Source organism: Podarcis pityusensis, assembly GCF_964106645.2.
Source record: "Podarcis pityusensis genome assembly, chromosome: 14".
NCBI classification, from domain to species: Eukaryota; Metazoa; Chordata; class Lepidosauria; order Squamata; family Lacertidae; genus Podarcis; species Podarcis pityusensis.
In genome coordinates this window covers 1,496,768-1,511,509 of record NC_138039.1, presented here as the reverse complement: position 1 = coordinate 1,511,509, position 14,742 = coordinate 1,496,768, and the positions used below count along the sequence as shown (strand labels likewise).

The 14,742-nt window shown below is 49.9% G+C and overlaps 1 protein-coding gene across 1 annotated transcript in view; it reads right to left on the bottom strand.

Moving 5' to 3' along the window:
* Window positions 1-1,309: 1,309 nt before the first annotated feature.
* The window catches only part of RNF216 (ring finger protein 216), an 81,504-nt gene continuing 68,071 nt past the window's right edge, over window positions 1,310-14,742 (bottom strand). The window contains exons 15-17 of the mRNA XM_080980993.1: window positions 13,083-13,305; window positions 4,932-5,001; window positions 1,310-3,667 (exon numbers count right to left, since the gene is read on the bottom strand). Coding sequence (XP_080837119.1) covers window positions 3,342-3,667; window positions 4,932-5,001; window positions 13,083-13,305 — 619 coding nt within the window. The 3' untranslated portion in view covers window positions 1,310-3,341. The remainder of the gene's footprint in view (window positions 3,668-4,931; window positions 5,002-13,082; window positions 13,306-14,742) is intronic.

The following is a 14,742-nucleotide window of genomic DNA, read 5'->3' as shown; positions in this document are numbered from 1 at the left end:
CCTGGCCCAGAGCGCAGAGCGCGCAGGAGCTTCTCCTCCCAGCGAGACCCACGGAAGGGGAGCCAAAGTGACAGGGGGAAGATTCAATGCCTCTGGGCTCTAGTCCATGGGAACCTCATGCACACTGCAGAAGCAATCCTGGAAAGGCAGTGCCAATGGGCAAACTGGGAGCGATGCACCAACACCAAGCGCTTTCAGAAGCAGCTTCTCTTATCAATTAAACCGCAGGATGGCACCCACAGGCCACCTCTCTGTCTACAGCTGTGATACAAGAGGGGTTTCTTTCATGCATAGCTGGTTGCTGCATGCATGCACTCACACACGCCCAACGCTTTCAAAAATATCGCCAGCGGTCCTCCCATCCTTTGTTTCCTGACAGCTAGCCCTGCTGATGTTGCTTTTCTCCAAACGCAGCACCACCTGCATGTCCGGCAATTGCTACATCAAATCATCTTTTGTTTTAAAGTTAAGGTGCTAATGTCAAAACCTGAAGAGAAATCAGCCAAAGAGCACTTGGCCAGCTGTATCGTGACACCTTTTAAGAATCACTGAACAGGAGCAGCAGTGTCGACAAACAGCATGATTTTAAACTACGGCAAACATGGAACAGTCAACGCAATGGAACTTTTAAGCCAACAAACTTGGAATGCAGGTATTGCCAGATTCATCCGCAGCGCACGCATACACCCCTCCCTGCACACCTGTCCTACAGGCAGTTGTTCTCTCTCTGCAGCAAAGGAGTCATGGTTTCACTTTCGTTACACACTCCCTCAGCTATTCCCAACCTGGTGCCCTCCAGATGTTATAGACTCAGGCCCCCAGCCCGCCTGGCCAATGATCAGGCGAGGCTGGAGTTGCAGTCTAGGAGAGCACCAAATAAAATGAGTGGGAGGGACTGAAACAGATCAGTTTCCAAATAAATAGGTGGTGGTGCTTGGGTACGTATTGCAAGGGAAGAGGGGAGGGCAGGAGGCAACAGCACCCCCACGGCTATTGGGAGAATTGTTTTGGTTGCCTCTCAGGGTTTAAGGTTTGCCCGCTTTCAGTGCCCTGGTGGAGCTCATGCAGGGAGCTCCCAAATCCATGAGCACCCTTCCATTCAGGGGGGAGGGGGGCCAACATCGGAACAGAGGGGAAAGGGCGGAGCTGCCATATTTGGCTTTGTCTGTGGCCCATAGTACGAAGGTCAAAAGGGAAGGTCGGGGGAGAGAAGAGCCCAACTCAGAACGGGTTCCACGCCCCCACTCCACCCCAAAGATGCTTTATCGTAATACTTCTAAAAGGAAAGCAGACCCAAAATTTCAAAGAGTAAGTGCGAAATGTATTTATTATTAAGCAAAAGGGTGGTTGGAAATTCTTCTCCATTGGAGTTATTTTCTGTAAGTTGCTCATAATCCTAGCAAATGAGAGCTTCCATGTTCATAGCTTTGCGGGGGGGAAACTGTTTCAAATGGCTGGCGTTAAGTCAGGCGGACAGGATGTGATCCAGTGCTCATTCCTGCCGCACTCGCCGCACAGAAGCCTTAGAGTGGGGATGGACCTGACGTGTCGTTGTGTGAAAAGTGGTCCGTATCTGGCAACAGAGACCCCTCCTTGAAGCAGAGGCAGGACTGCAGAGCTCTGGAGTTCCGCAAGTCATGCAGAAGGTCAGTGCTCAGGCACATGGGAGCCTTTGAAGGACAGGCTGCAACCAGCTGTGCATTTGCCGGCACTGGTACAAAACAGCCCTTAAGCCAAGGGTGGGGAATCCATGGTGGTCCTCCGGAGGCTGCTGGACTACAACTCCCATCATCCCTCTGGGCATGGGAGCTGGCGACCAACAAACCCTCTTTCAGCCCTGCCTGGAATAATCCAAGTGGAAAGCTTCAGGCTGAAGGTTTCCACAGCCGAGTGCGGTGGGTCAGCGGCTCAAGAGTCCAAGGAAGCCTTTGCACATACGCAGAGTGCCCAGGAGCGCTTGGGTCATGATTGCCCTGTCCCAATTAACGAGGGCTCCACTGGCCTCAGGCAGCTCCATGTATGCAGGAGCAACTCTGCGATCTTCTGGGAGCTGGAAATGCCTTTCAAGTGCGCAGGGGGAATTCCTTGACCTCCAAGCCTGCAAGATGCCCCAGAGTGCTTCAGACCACAACTAGACAAGTCAACGAGCAGGTACTCCCAACATGCTGAAGACCCCAAACAGCAAAGCACACCGACCACAACACCAGAGGAGGCAGAAGCCAGCCTGTGAAGCCAGCCGACGCTCACCCGGTTCCTTCCAAAGATTCCAGACACGTCACCACCCACACCGCCCTCCCTGCAGCTGTACCAGGATTCAACCCACAAGGCTTTCCATGTGCAATGCAAAGCCCAGCAGGAAGCAGCCACAGGGGCAACGCACCCCAAAGCCATAGCACTGCTAAGTCAGAGGCCCAGCACCAGAGGTTTGGCTCACACACTTGAGAACTGTTCCAGCCACGGAAGCTGCATTTATTTTAAACAGATGCGGTCTCACGTTACATTGAGCTGAGTGACAGCGAGTCTTCAGTTTGGCACCTCGGAAGAATCAGAGGCCTCTGATATCTCTTTGAAAAGCCCGACCCACCAACACACTGAGTCTGGGAAGGCTGGGTTGCAGCCAACGCGAGTCCTGCTCAGAGTGGAGCCATTTAACTTCATGGACACGGCCAACTTAGGTTCACTGGTTTCAACGGGTCTACTCTTGAGTAGGACTTAGTTGGCTGCAACCCGCCGCCTGACTCCTGTGCCAAAGGCACAAGATGGTTGTGGTGGGAAGAGTTCTGCTGGGGTTTCTTCCTGACCTGAGGGCCACAGAAGCTGCCAATCTGGTGTTTGCAACGGCCTCTGCCAACTTCTGCTTGCCTTGGTGGTTTCCCATCAATGGTTTAATTTGCCCGTCAACCACACCGGTCAAAATCTGTAGCTGGCCGGAGCTGAACCTCCTACCTGATATTTTTCCACTCTCAGCGCCGTTTGGGCAGGCAAGAGAAACTGTGGTTTTGGCACGTGGGTCCGAGTCGTCGCTGCCTCTTGCCAAACAGGCCCCTGCACCCCCTGCCTACCTCACTGAGTGGAGAACTTCCTTCCTAGACGAGCGGCGGAAGCAAAAGGGTGCCAGGGCGAGTCTCCCGTCCCTTCCGCTTCCCGCAAAAGAGACTGGGCAGCAAAGGTGCTGATCTTGCCTTGGGGGACGAGAAGACCGGAGGGGCGCCCAGGAGCGTGTTCAGCGCTTGCAGTTTACTGGGAAAGTGGAGAAGAGAGGAAGGGGCGGGCTGCGTCAGCCAGTGTGTGGACTTTCCCTGCAGAGACTTCCCAAAGTCCTGGCGCCGCCCTGAGCCGGGTCAGAACCGGTGCCGCGGCTGTGGGCCAAAGTGCATCGGGAGGTTGTGCTCCAGCGGCAGGTTCACCTGGGGGAAGTCGTAGTTCACCCGCATGTTGGGCAGGGGGGGCACGTAAGGGGCAGGGATGGGCCCCATGTTGATGTGGCCAATGTTGTTGTAGAGCGGGCGGACGGGGGGCATGTTCAGCGGGTAGGCAGGGTGCACAAATGGGTAAGGGGGCATTTGGTGGTGAAGGTTCTGCGGGACCGGCCTGGGGATGGCTTCGATTCGCGGGATTTTCTCCGCAGGCTTCTCTGCTGGGGGCCCAATCCGCTTGAAACTGTTTTCTAGAGGAGGAAAGAGAGACAACAACGTGGAGGGCAGGTAAACAGCAGAATCAGCAGTTCAGCTTCAACCTTTAAAGCGATGGGGGCAGGGAAGGGCCAGCCTGACTCCCCCAGATATTTATGGACCCCTGGGCCAAAGGCGGTCAGAAGAATCGAGGGGTCCGGCAGCAGCTAGAGGAGAACCAGGCTGGCTCGGATTGAAATCCGTTTGGAAAAATCTTTCTGAGTTATCTAAAAAGTGCAATGATTAACCGAGCAGCAGATTTAAAACTGTATAAATCCTACAGAACTTTAAAGAACACCAGACAAGATATTCTCCATTTTCTAATACCACTGCTATAAGAGATGCAGGCAACCCCATGCTTCCTGCTTTAGGTTTACGGCTTTTGCTCATGATGCATTTTACTCAATCAACTCATGCAATGAGCCAATTTTTTTTTTTAAAAAACACCAGTTTCCCCCTATGTCACATATATAATTTAAAAAGAAGTAATTTTGGTGAACTCAAACTTATTACAGTGGTACCTTGGTTTGCATATGTTTTGGATTACAAGCATGTCAAACCCGGAAGTGCATGTCCTGGTTTGCAACCTTTTTTTGGATTACAACCCTTTTTTTTTTTTATTACAAAAATAAATAAATTTGGAGGCCCCATTGGCAAAAGCACGCCTTGGGTTACAACTTGTTTTGGTTTACAAACAGACCTCCGGAATGGATTATGGTTGCAAACCAAGGTACCACTGTACTTGCCATTGGAATTCCCCTTTCTCAATCCTTTTCTCCAAATGTAACCTTCGGCTAAAACCCCACGGTGGTGGTAATGCTCTGCTTTTTCTGCAGAAGACCTGCATGCCACGTACACGGGCCTGGCTGAAACCTGCCTGCCAAAACTCAGGCAGTGCAGCTGAGGTTATCCCAGGGTTATTATGCTATGTATTCTTGTGTTTCTATACTTTAAACTGTTCTGCGATCCTCAGATGAAGGGCAGTATAGAAGTTAAATAAATGATGATGATGATTACTACTGACCCCTTGAGGCTACAGAATATCCCTAGGATGCTGAATTGTGCAAACACTACCAGCTCATTTTCATCTAAAGTTTGCAAGATCAACCAACAGGCAGACAACCGACCAGCCAAGTGTGTCTTGTGTGGGTAATCATGGGGCTTAGGCAGAAAGCGCTTCTTGGAATTGGGGCTGCTCTGTTCTCCAGGGACCCCCATCGAGCTCTGCCCGTTAAGGGGGGAGGGGGAGGCACCACCCACCTCCGTTTTTCCTCTTTTGCTCCTCTTCAGCTTCCTTCTGAATCTCCTGGATTATCTTCTCGTCATCCTCCTAGAAAGGACAGAAACAAACAAAAGCGTCAGCCAGGCTGTTTTCTCTCAACGCCCAAACAGACCAAGAAGGAAAATCGAATTTCTGTGCAGAAATCTGCGGAGAGAAAAATCTGAATTCTGCAAATTGTGCAGAAATATGCAAACCCGAGAGAATTCTGTCAGTTTTGCATGCATTTATTCTGCAAAAGTGTGTTGCTGTTTATGTATTTTCCCTGGCTATTATTAGAAATCTTGCTCAGCGACCGCATCTGGTTCTCGAGATCACCCCGGACACTTTGAGGCCTGAGGGCCAGGGCCTTATTCGAAGAAAAGGAGACGGAGGAGGTGGTTTGCAGGAATCTGAATTTGGTAAGCAGCGAATAACCACTTCCTGTGGAAACTGAGCACCATTTCAGCCAGCCGGGTCTCTCTAAGCCCCGGCTGCCACGAAAAAGAGGTTCGGGCGGACGCCTCTCCAGCGCTGCGGGTGCAGACGGTCGGCTGTGCAGCCGAACATTTTCAGCAACATCTTGGACTGTATTTGAAACTGGGGGGGGGGGGGCAAGCAGCAGGTGCACGGCCACACTGCTGACAACTTGCTGTGCGCTTGCACGAATCCTCACCCACACCATGGAGCGTGACTAAGCCGCTTACAGGCAGAACACTGATCCTGCCGCAAAGCTTGCAAGACTGACGAAGCAGATGGCAACAAGCGGCGCCTCCCCCCAGCCCTGCCAAGGAGCAGCTGGAGCGATGCTAATCCTTTAAATGGCATCCAAGCGTGAAATGTTCAGGGGGCAGCTCCAGAGAGCCCCACAGCCGGGCTGCCTGGGAGAGGCTGCCTGCCATGGAGGAGGAGGCAGGCCTTGAATAATCAGATTAAGAGGCTCAATAGGAGCAGAGCTAGAAACTCAGGTCTATAAACTAGGCGCCAAATGGCTCCTGAATTCAAGGTTGCGGTCGCCAAAATGGAATGTCTAGTTGCCATTTTGGGACAAGACGGCTTGAAAGCCTCATTTTTCAAATGATGGACTGACTGTGATGGATTCTCAGTTAAACAGTGCAGATGACAACCTTGCGCTAGGTTAAGAAATTAAAAGAAGAAAGGTCACTTGATCTAGGGACATTCCACATCTATACTGGCCTCTTCCAACCTCTTTTTTTTAATGGCGGCATGGACCATTCGTAACGGAGGAATATTCTTCACAACTGTGAGCAGGGCAGTGGGGGAAGTGAAGACAAGCGACGACGATTCACTGTGACGTTGTTTGCTGCTCCTGCTCCTGCCACACAGAATTTCTCTGCCTGCTTGCTCAGCTGGCTGGGCAGGGGGCGTCTCCCATCCGCAATGCCTACGACATATGCTGGGAGAAGGAGATTAACCAAGGCAGGCAGGAAACAAAGAGTCCCCACCCTCACTCTGTCCAACGATAGGACCGGCCACAATCGCCAACACTGCTTGCCAGCCTAGACCGCACGCTCTCTCCAAAACGGGGCCATCCTTACTCCGTTCTCCTTTCTTTCCATTCCTCTTCCTCATCCCTCTGCCTGTCCCCACATTCCACAGTTCTCAAAAAACCTCAATTTTGGAAGCATGCCCAAAGTTACATCTTAAAAATTTATGCAGAGCATAGGATCAGGGGGACAGAAAGTGAGAGAGAGATGTAGACTGCAGGACTAGTTGGAGGGAGCGTCTGGCTGCCTTGCGAGATGCAAAAAACTTCAGCACAGCTTGTTTTCATTTCCCCCTTTTAATCTCTTCCTGTATTCCACCCCCCCACCCCCCGTCCAATGTGGAAAACGCTCTGGATTTGGAGAACGCCCTGGGACACTCCTGCAAAATGTGCTGTCTTTGCATAACACATGGATGGATGCAGGAGGCTTGCCAGCTTCCAGATTTGAATCTGGTGAAGCCCAGCACATCTCGAAACTCTGCCAAGTTTCCCCGTTCGGCTTTCTGGCAGGAGGAGCTCAGCATCCCACCAGTGAGGAGAAGTCTTCTGTCCAGCAAGGCTGGTGCCCTCACTCCAATTTCTTTCCTGAGTCAGCAGGCTGCCTCCAAAAGGCTTTCCAAAACAGAGGCCCTATGGATCGTTGATAGCAGACAGCCACTCGAGGAAAGCCTTTGCAGCCACGACTCTGACCCTGCAACTGACCCAGTCGTACCGCGCATCTGCTTTACAAGTGGGTAGGTGGCAAACTTCCCGCTTTGGGCCACGTGGCCTGATCCTGGATGTGAGAAGGCGCCCCTGAGGCACTAATCCCAGCTGAGAACCGTAATCAAGTTTGGTATTTAAAGGGCAGAGATTTTTTCTCCCACTACAAGCTAACACAGCAAAAGCTGAGAACAAGAGGGCAGCAAAATCGCCAGTTACTGTGCTTGTGAAATATCACAGACCAGAGCTCTTCCTTCGTCATGGCCTATGCCTGTGCTGTTATGGCAGAGGTGCCACAGAAAAGTGCATTATTTTTGTTGTTGCTGCTTCAACAGACTAATGTTGGTGCTACTCTGGAATTAATCCCATCAGTACCACTGGAAGAACAACAACACAGGACATTTCTCTCTCATACACACACAGAGAGAGAGCAGAGCCAGGCAGCTGCTTTCCTCAAATTCCCTTTCCCCCCAAATCAGACAGTAGGATAAGCCCTGCTGGATCTGACTGACTACAAGCCCGAGAAATGTTTTTGTGAGGATAAACTGCGTGGCTCCCTCCTGCCCCTGACCTGCCACTTTGAATTCCTTAGAGAAACGGCGTGATGCAGTGGTGACAGGTAGGAGGCCGGCATCTTGTCAGGTTCTGCTGGAGCAGCACAGAGCAAGTCACCTGGGATTTCGCAGGTGTGACGGGGAGCCAGCTGCAGGCTCAGAGTGGGCGGGGGGGGGGGACTCTGTCAGCTCCCCACCGAAGCCACCATGGGGAGAATCCCCAGCTGCAGCCACACTGTATGGTTTTCCTGGAAGCTTGTGGATTTGATAATAATAATAATAATAATAATAATAATAATAATAATAATAATAATATTTTTAAAAAATTATTTATACCCCCCCCACCTGGCCAGAGCCGGGCTCAGGGCAGCTAACACCAGTAAAATTACAGTAAAAACATAATGGGGGGGGGGCGGAAAGCAATTTAAAATGCAGCCTCGTTTTAAAAGTAGCCCATAGAGCAAAACCATAAGGGGAGGGAAACGTAAGGGTCAGACTGAGTCCAAACCAAAGGCCAGGCGGAACAGCTCTGTCTTACAGGCCCTGCGGAAAGATGTCAAGTCCCGCTGGGCCCTGGTCTCTTGTGACAGAGCGTTCCACCAAGTCGGGGCCAGTACTGAAAAGGCCCTGGCCCTAGTTGAGACCAATCTAACCACCTTGCGACTTGGGACCTCCAAAATGTTGTTATTTATGGACCGTAAGGTCCTCCATTGGGGCATACCAGGAGAGGCGGCCCCGTAGGTTCCCCCCAAACAGCAAGAGAGCTTTGGCCAGCAATGTGATCTTGCCACGTTCTGCCTGAGAGGATCTTCAAGGGGTGAGAAAAAGTGACCAGGCTGTCAGTTTGCTTGAGCAGCAGCACGGAGACCAAGTCTGCACCTCCCCACCTCATTTCTCAATTCTGCAAACTGCTATGCCTCTGCCCAAATGCTGCTGAAATGTGCCAGTTTTCAGTGCATATTTTCACTTCACATTGCACACTTTCCTGCTCAGCTATTCGTTCTTTTGGCACGTGATCAATGTACAATGTGGATTTGCATACTTTAAAGAGAAATTGGGGGAAGCCTGGGAGGGGACAAAGGAGCAAAACAGCTGCACACATGGCGGTATTAACGCCTGACACATATATAGGGGGCACAGTGAAAATGCCAATGTTTCTGCCTGCTGAGGATGCAGAATGAAGGACAGCATTCCTGGCAGAGCTTTATCCCAGCCCAGAAACTGCAACTTAAGAATTCACACAAGTTTTCTTCCCCCCGTAAATTGCCTCTGCCTGAGCATGCCAAAATATAATTGGGTCCCAAGATAGAAGTGAACAAACAAGACTCAAAAATATGAAAATAGTACTGTATTGTATTCAAAGAACACGGCTAGCAAAAGCTCGTGTTTACCATACTCAAGTGGTGTTTATTCTGCTTTGCCCTGGGAATCTGAGCAAAATATTCCATTCTCACCCTTGTTAAGTGTATATTTATTGGACACAGTTTGAACATTTTGTATAATTTACGCCATAAAAAACAAGTTGTGCTTACAGCTAACACTCTACCAGCAAAAACAGGGGAAATAACTTCTACCGGCCAGTTATGCACATGAAGGTTGTGGGTAAATTTCCAGGGGGTGGGGGCTGCAATTGCTTTTCCCAAGACCTCTGAATTCAGTGGGTGGGATTGGAAAAGGCTAAGAGACTGAAAGAGATTTTCAACCCGTGTTCTGTCTTCTGCTATCACACACACAAATGCATTACACTTTTGGGCTTAACTGTATCTTCATTTCCTCTCTCTGTTCTGTGGGTCTTCCTGTTCTTTATGCACTGCAAAAGCAACGGGGACCATGCAGAGAAGCTGCACCAACGATTAACATTCTGCACAGAGTTAAACCCAACCCAGCCCTTGCGGACAGAAAAGGAGGGACTCTGCACCTTGCAGAAATCACGCAAACCAAGCAAATCCGCATGTGTGTGCTAATGTTGCGTAGTTTAGTGTGGTGTTGCTAGCTATAGGTAGTGCAGGCTGCTGCACAGAGCACAACGGCCCTGCTCCTAAGCAACGGGAATTTCATTTAGCAACTGTCTGTCTGCTGAGATGTCATTAAGTGTTGCCCACAATGAAAATGGAAGGAATCCTGAATGCCGAGTCAGCCTCCCCTCCTGCCATTTACGGAACAACTGCACAGCTGATGGAAATGTTTTATCGTTTTTAGAATATGTAAATATGGTTGTATTGTTTTTAGAGCTTACGGGAACCATTTTATTGGTTTGAGAACTTGTGCTTTATTCTGCTTTTACCTTCTCCACCGCTTCAATGGCTTTATGCTACTTAAAGATCCCTTTAAATCGGTTAACTAATCTGTTCACTGAAATGCATTACCACCATTCTATTGATTATCCCCTTTTAACCAACTCTGTAGCGGAAGCTACTGGAGTGAGGGATGTGGTTGGTGTCTTGGTGGTGTCACGAAGGCTGGCCTCTTCTCGGAGCTGCATCTGGAACTGGGATGCTACCCAGTCCCCCGCAAAGCTCACCCCAGAGGGTGGGGCATGGGATGTGCTCCCCCCTTGCAGGAAATTGGGTGCAGGCTGCTGGATCACTGCACTCCTTTCCGCTGGAGTGGAAGGGAAACAAAACGCATCTATTTTTGTTTCCCTGCTTCAGTAGTTCCAGGCGTGCGTCTCTACACACAGCAAGAGCACAGCTAAGCGAAAGAAAACGTGAGGTGTTGGGAAAGGGGGAAAGGGCCAGACAGGAAGGAGACATTCTCAACCAGCACAGAGTTCAAAAAATAAAATAAAAAATGCAATCACAGAATATTTCTATAGGGGATTTTTGTCCAGTGCAGCAACATCACCAAAAGATGGGAGGGAGGAGGGAGAGACTGGCTAATTATTTCAGGGTGGAGAAATATTTTTTTGGCATTTTAAAAAGAGTTACTGGGAGCTGGTTTCTCCATTTGCAATGCATCCCCCCTCCCCCCCATTTTTGAAGAAATATTAATAAAAGGGCTTCCTTTTTCATGCATGTGCAGGCACAGCCGTTCCCAATAAGCTCTGAAATGATTTCATGAGGCAGACACTTCCAGGAGGGGGAAGGGAGGGAGAAGAGCTCATTTCAAATCATTCCCAGCTTAGTCAGGGAGCGCTTGAGTAACAAGAGGCAAGGCGGGAGGAGGGAGAGAGTACAGGGCTGGAATGGAGTCAGCAAGCAGGGCGGGGGGGAAGGGGGGATGAAGCCCCCCGTAGAAGGGAGAGCTCCTGCACGGAGGCACAGGCAGCTTGCTCATGGCTGAGAACTAGCAGGGAGATGGACTGCAACCTATGGAAGGCAAGGCAAGCCTCTTTGGGGAAGGAGCTGGCTTAAGTGGCGTGTGGAAACACATTAGTACGTGGCTCTATGGACTCTTGCGCAGCGGAAGCCTTCTTGCTGTGCCTTGGACATTGTGCCACAGTGAGAGAAACAAGGAATAAGGAAGGTGCTTCTGGAAGAGAGGTCCGGAGGGTGGCAACACGAGAACGGGGCCTTCTCTGCAGTGGCTCCCCGTCTGTGGAATGCTCTCCCTAGGGAAGTTTGCCTGGTGCCTTCATTACACACCTTTAGGCGCCAGGCAAAAACGTTCCTTTTTAACCAGGTCTTTGGTTGATCCAATTTACATCCTATGCCCTTTTAAAATGTGGCTCTTTTTGTGGGGGGCACTATTGGATTATTGTTTTTATTTTTATTTTATATATTATTATCTTTTTTGTGAACCGCCCTGAGACCTCCGGGTATAGGGCGCTATATAAATTCAATATGAAATGAAATAAAATGAAATGATGGTGTTGAATGGCCAGAGGGAGCAGACTGGGAGAAGGGGGTGTCGGAAGCTGAAGAGGCCGCAGGGCTTAGTGAGCTGAGAGGTTGGGGCAGAAAGAAGTCCAGAATCAAAGACAGAAGCAGAAGGGCTGAGGCAGAGATAAGACAGGTTGCTGAAGAAGCCAGGGAGATCTCCCTACTGCTACTCCCTGCTCCCTCAATCCCCCAGTCTCCCAGAACCAGAAGAGGTATGAAAAGGGAGAAGCAATGAGAGACAAGACGACAGAGCCTTAGGCTGCTGGGGGAGAAGTCAGGGAGCAGTAGGAAGGTGGGAGTCTTCAGTATAGGGCGGTATATAAATTCAATAAATGAATGAATGAAGCACAGAAACTCTAGTGGGTCGCAAAAAGGTGTCAAGAGCTTGAACAGAGCAGACCTCTCCCAGATGTGAGGAGGATCCTCGTAGTGCTACCCCTAGGCTCTGCGGGGGTTCGTGGGTAGGACACCCACCATGGATCTCTCTCACTCAGGGACTTTCACTGCAGCAGGTCCAGAGGGGGGGAGGACAGGGACAGGGATGCTTCCAGTGAGCCCCTGCTGGGAGGTGGGTCCTTGGCAGGTGCCTGGCCATGCTGGCCGTGGTCATTGGTCTTTGGCCATGTCCAAAACAGCCCTTTTGTGAGCGAAAGAGACTGTCTTAGCAGGCAGGCGGATGGATAACTCTGGATTCAGGACTGGGAGTTCCAGCAGGCGTGGGAGAGCGCTCTCTGCAAACAAAGTGTGGCCCAGACAACTCTCTCCAGAATCTTAATCGTCCATTGGGGTTCTATTGCAGAAAAACTAAAGAGCTCTCTGAAGAGTTAGAAAACTCGCCACCTTAATCAATGAATGGGCGATGTGCTGGGATGCTGAGCCAGAAGGTGGACTCTGCTTGTTCTCAGAGGCTACTTTGGTCCCAACACATCATTGCAGCAGGAAAAGGAAGGTATTAAAATGGCCTCTCCTTCCAACAATGATCCTATGATACGTTTATTAAATTGTAAGTTCTCTCACGCTTGCAACGCAATCTCAAAGAGGGCGCCAGTACTGAGAGCTGGCAGCATGCAGGTGCATTTAAATGTTCACTGGTTATTAAGCTATAAGAAGAAGAAGAAGAGTTTGGACTTGATGTTCCGCCTTTCACTCCCCTTAAGGAGCCTCAAAGCGGCTCACAATCTCCTTTTCCCTTCCTCCACCACAACAAACACTCTGTGAGGTGAGTGAGGCTGAGAGACTTCAGAGAAGTGTGACTAGCCCAAGGTCACCCAGCAGCTGCAGGTGGAGGAGCAGGGAAGCGAACCCCGTTCACCAGATTACGAGTCCACTGCTCTTAACCACTACACCACACTGGCTGGATAATAAAATCAAGCCGCCACTCTGACTTTTACGCATATATTGCCACAGGAAGCTCCGCCTTGGAGGCGAAGGCACGGCACATCCAAAGGACAGGGCCAGCGGTCACTTGTGATTTTACCGCAAGCTGCTCCCAGAATGCTCCGCTCCCGAATCTGCGCAGGAGAGCAGTCGGGGGAAGTGGAGCCACTAGCGTCTATTAGAGTCACTTACCGTGGGGTCTGTCCAGAGGGAACACTTGGCACAGTCTTGACAAGGGGCCCCTGGGGATCGGGGGTGTTGGCAGAAGTGGTCGTACCCATTAATGGCGGCTCGGCAGAGGTAGCACATCTGGGCGCCACAGCGGCACGACATGCGGTTGCAGCCTTCGGATTTGATCAGGCCGGTGGCGCACTTGTGGCACTTTCTGATGCGGGCTGCCGTCATCTTCTCTTCTCTGCAATGAGGCAATTGGGAAAGGGTTAAACAAAAAACAGGTGAAAACAATGTGGCAGCCCGTCAGATATTTGAAGATGGCTATCGTATCCCCTCTCAGCCTCCTCTTTCCCAGGCTCCTTCAACCGTTCCTCATAAGGCTCGCTTTCCAGACCTGGATCATCTTGGTCGCCCTCCTCTGCACACCGTCCAGTCTGCCAATATCCTTAATGGCATCAGCTTTTGTGTTTGGTGGGCTGGAGCACACTTCATCCGCTGCACACGATTTTTAAATAAGGATTTTCTTATAAACAGAAGGTGGCAGGTGTCTGCTGAGACACACACACACACACACACTCCTCTAAGAAGAAAACGTCCATTCCTTCAAAGCTATGATGTTTGGTCATATGCAAACTAAATCCCAATGAATTCTGAGCAGGCATGTAGAGAATTGCATCGTTCATTGATCCAGACTTCATCAGCTAACATTTCTTCAAATGGTGACAGCCCAAAGTATTACATATCAAATCACAATAATATAATTATTCATACATTTGTTTAGATGTGTGTTAGTGAGTGCTCTTGTTCTTTGGTTGATGAGAGATCTATGGGCCTGGGTGTCACACTCTTGCCTTCAGAGTCTCCACATAGATGAACACCCCCCCCCCCCATTCTTTAGCAACCATGTCAATAGCAACTCTGCCATCTCGAACAGGCTCTTTCCCAGGAAGGGGGGGTATGAAGCCCACCCCTCCCATGCTGTTTCCAAGGAGGTCTTTGTGGCTGTCTATTTAGAATTACCTTATGATGAATTGGAGACAAATTAAGTGAAAGGAGGTTCATTGCAGGCTGGCATTCTGCAGGCTTAAATCTGGTTTCCCAGAGCGTCAAAGAGGTGGGGGAGCTAAACGTTAATGCAGAAATAATTTAACCCAGGAGTCAAAGCACACATAGACCCTCACCTCTGACAAGCAGAAAATATATAGCTGAGGCCATGAAAGAAGCAGGAAATGCAAACTCTGCACTGTTGCTTGACGCCTTTGATAAATCAGAGCCTGTTGCTTTGGTTACAGAGATGCTGCAAAAGGTTTGCTAACTATTCTGTTCTGCAAACAGGAGGTGTTTAGGGCCTGACAATAGTTTTAAGCTTTCCCCACACAAGTTAAAGCATTGCACCAGCACTTTAATCACTCTGTGCTTCTGCTGATGTTTACAAGTTATATAACAGAGCACCTACATTTTGTTTTCCTTCCCACAACACAGCCCAGTATCCAAGGATGCTTTCTGAAGATCCTTAGTTTACATTGCACGGTTTCAACTGCAGACTTTTCCCTCCCACCGGACAAATATTAGATTTTATGCCTTGTGCCTCTCTCAATATGGTGCTCAAGACAGCAACTGCTCTATTCTGAACTTAAAAAATGGAAAGCATAGTGCTGGTGGTCAACAAAAGAGGTTT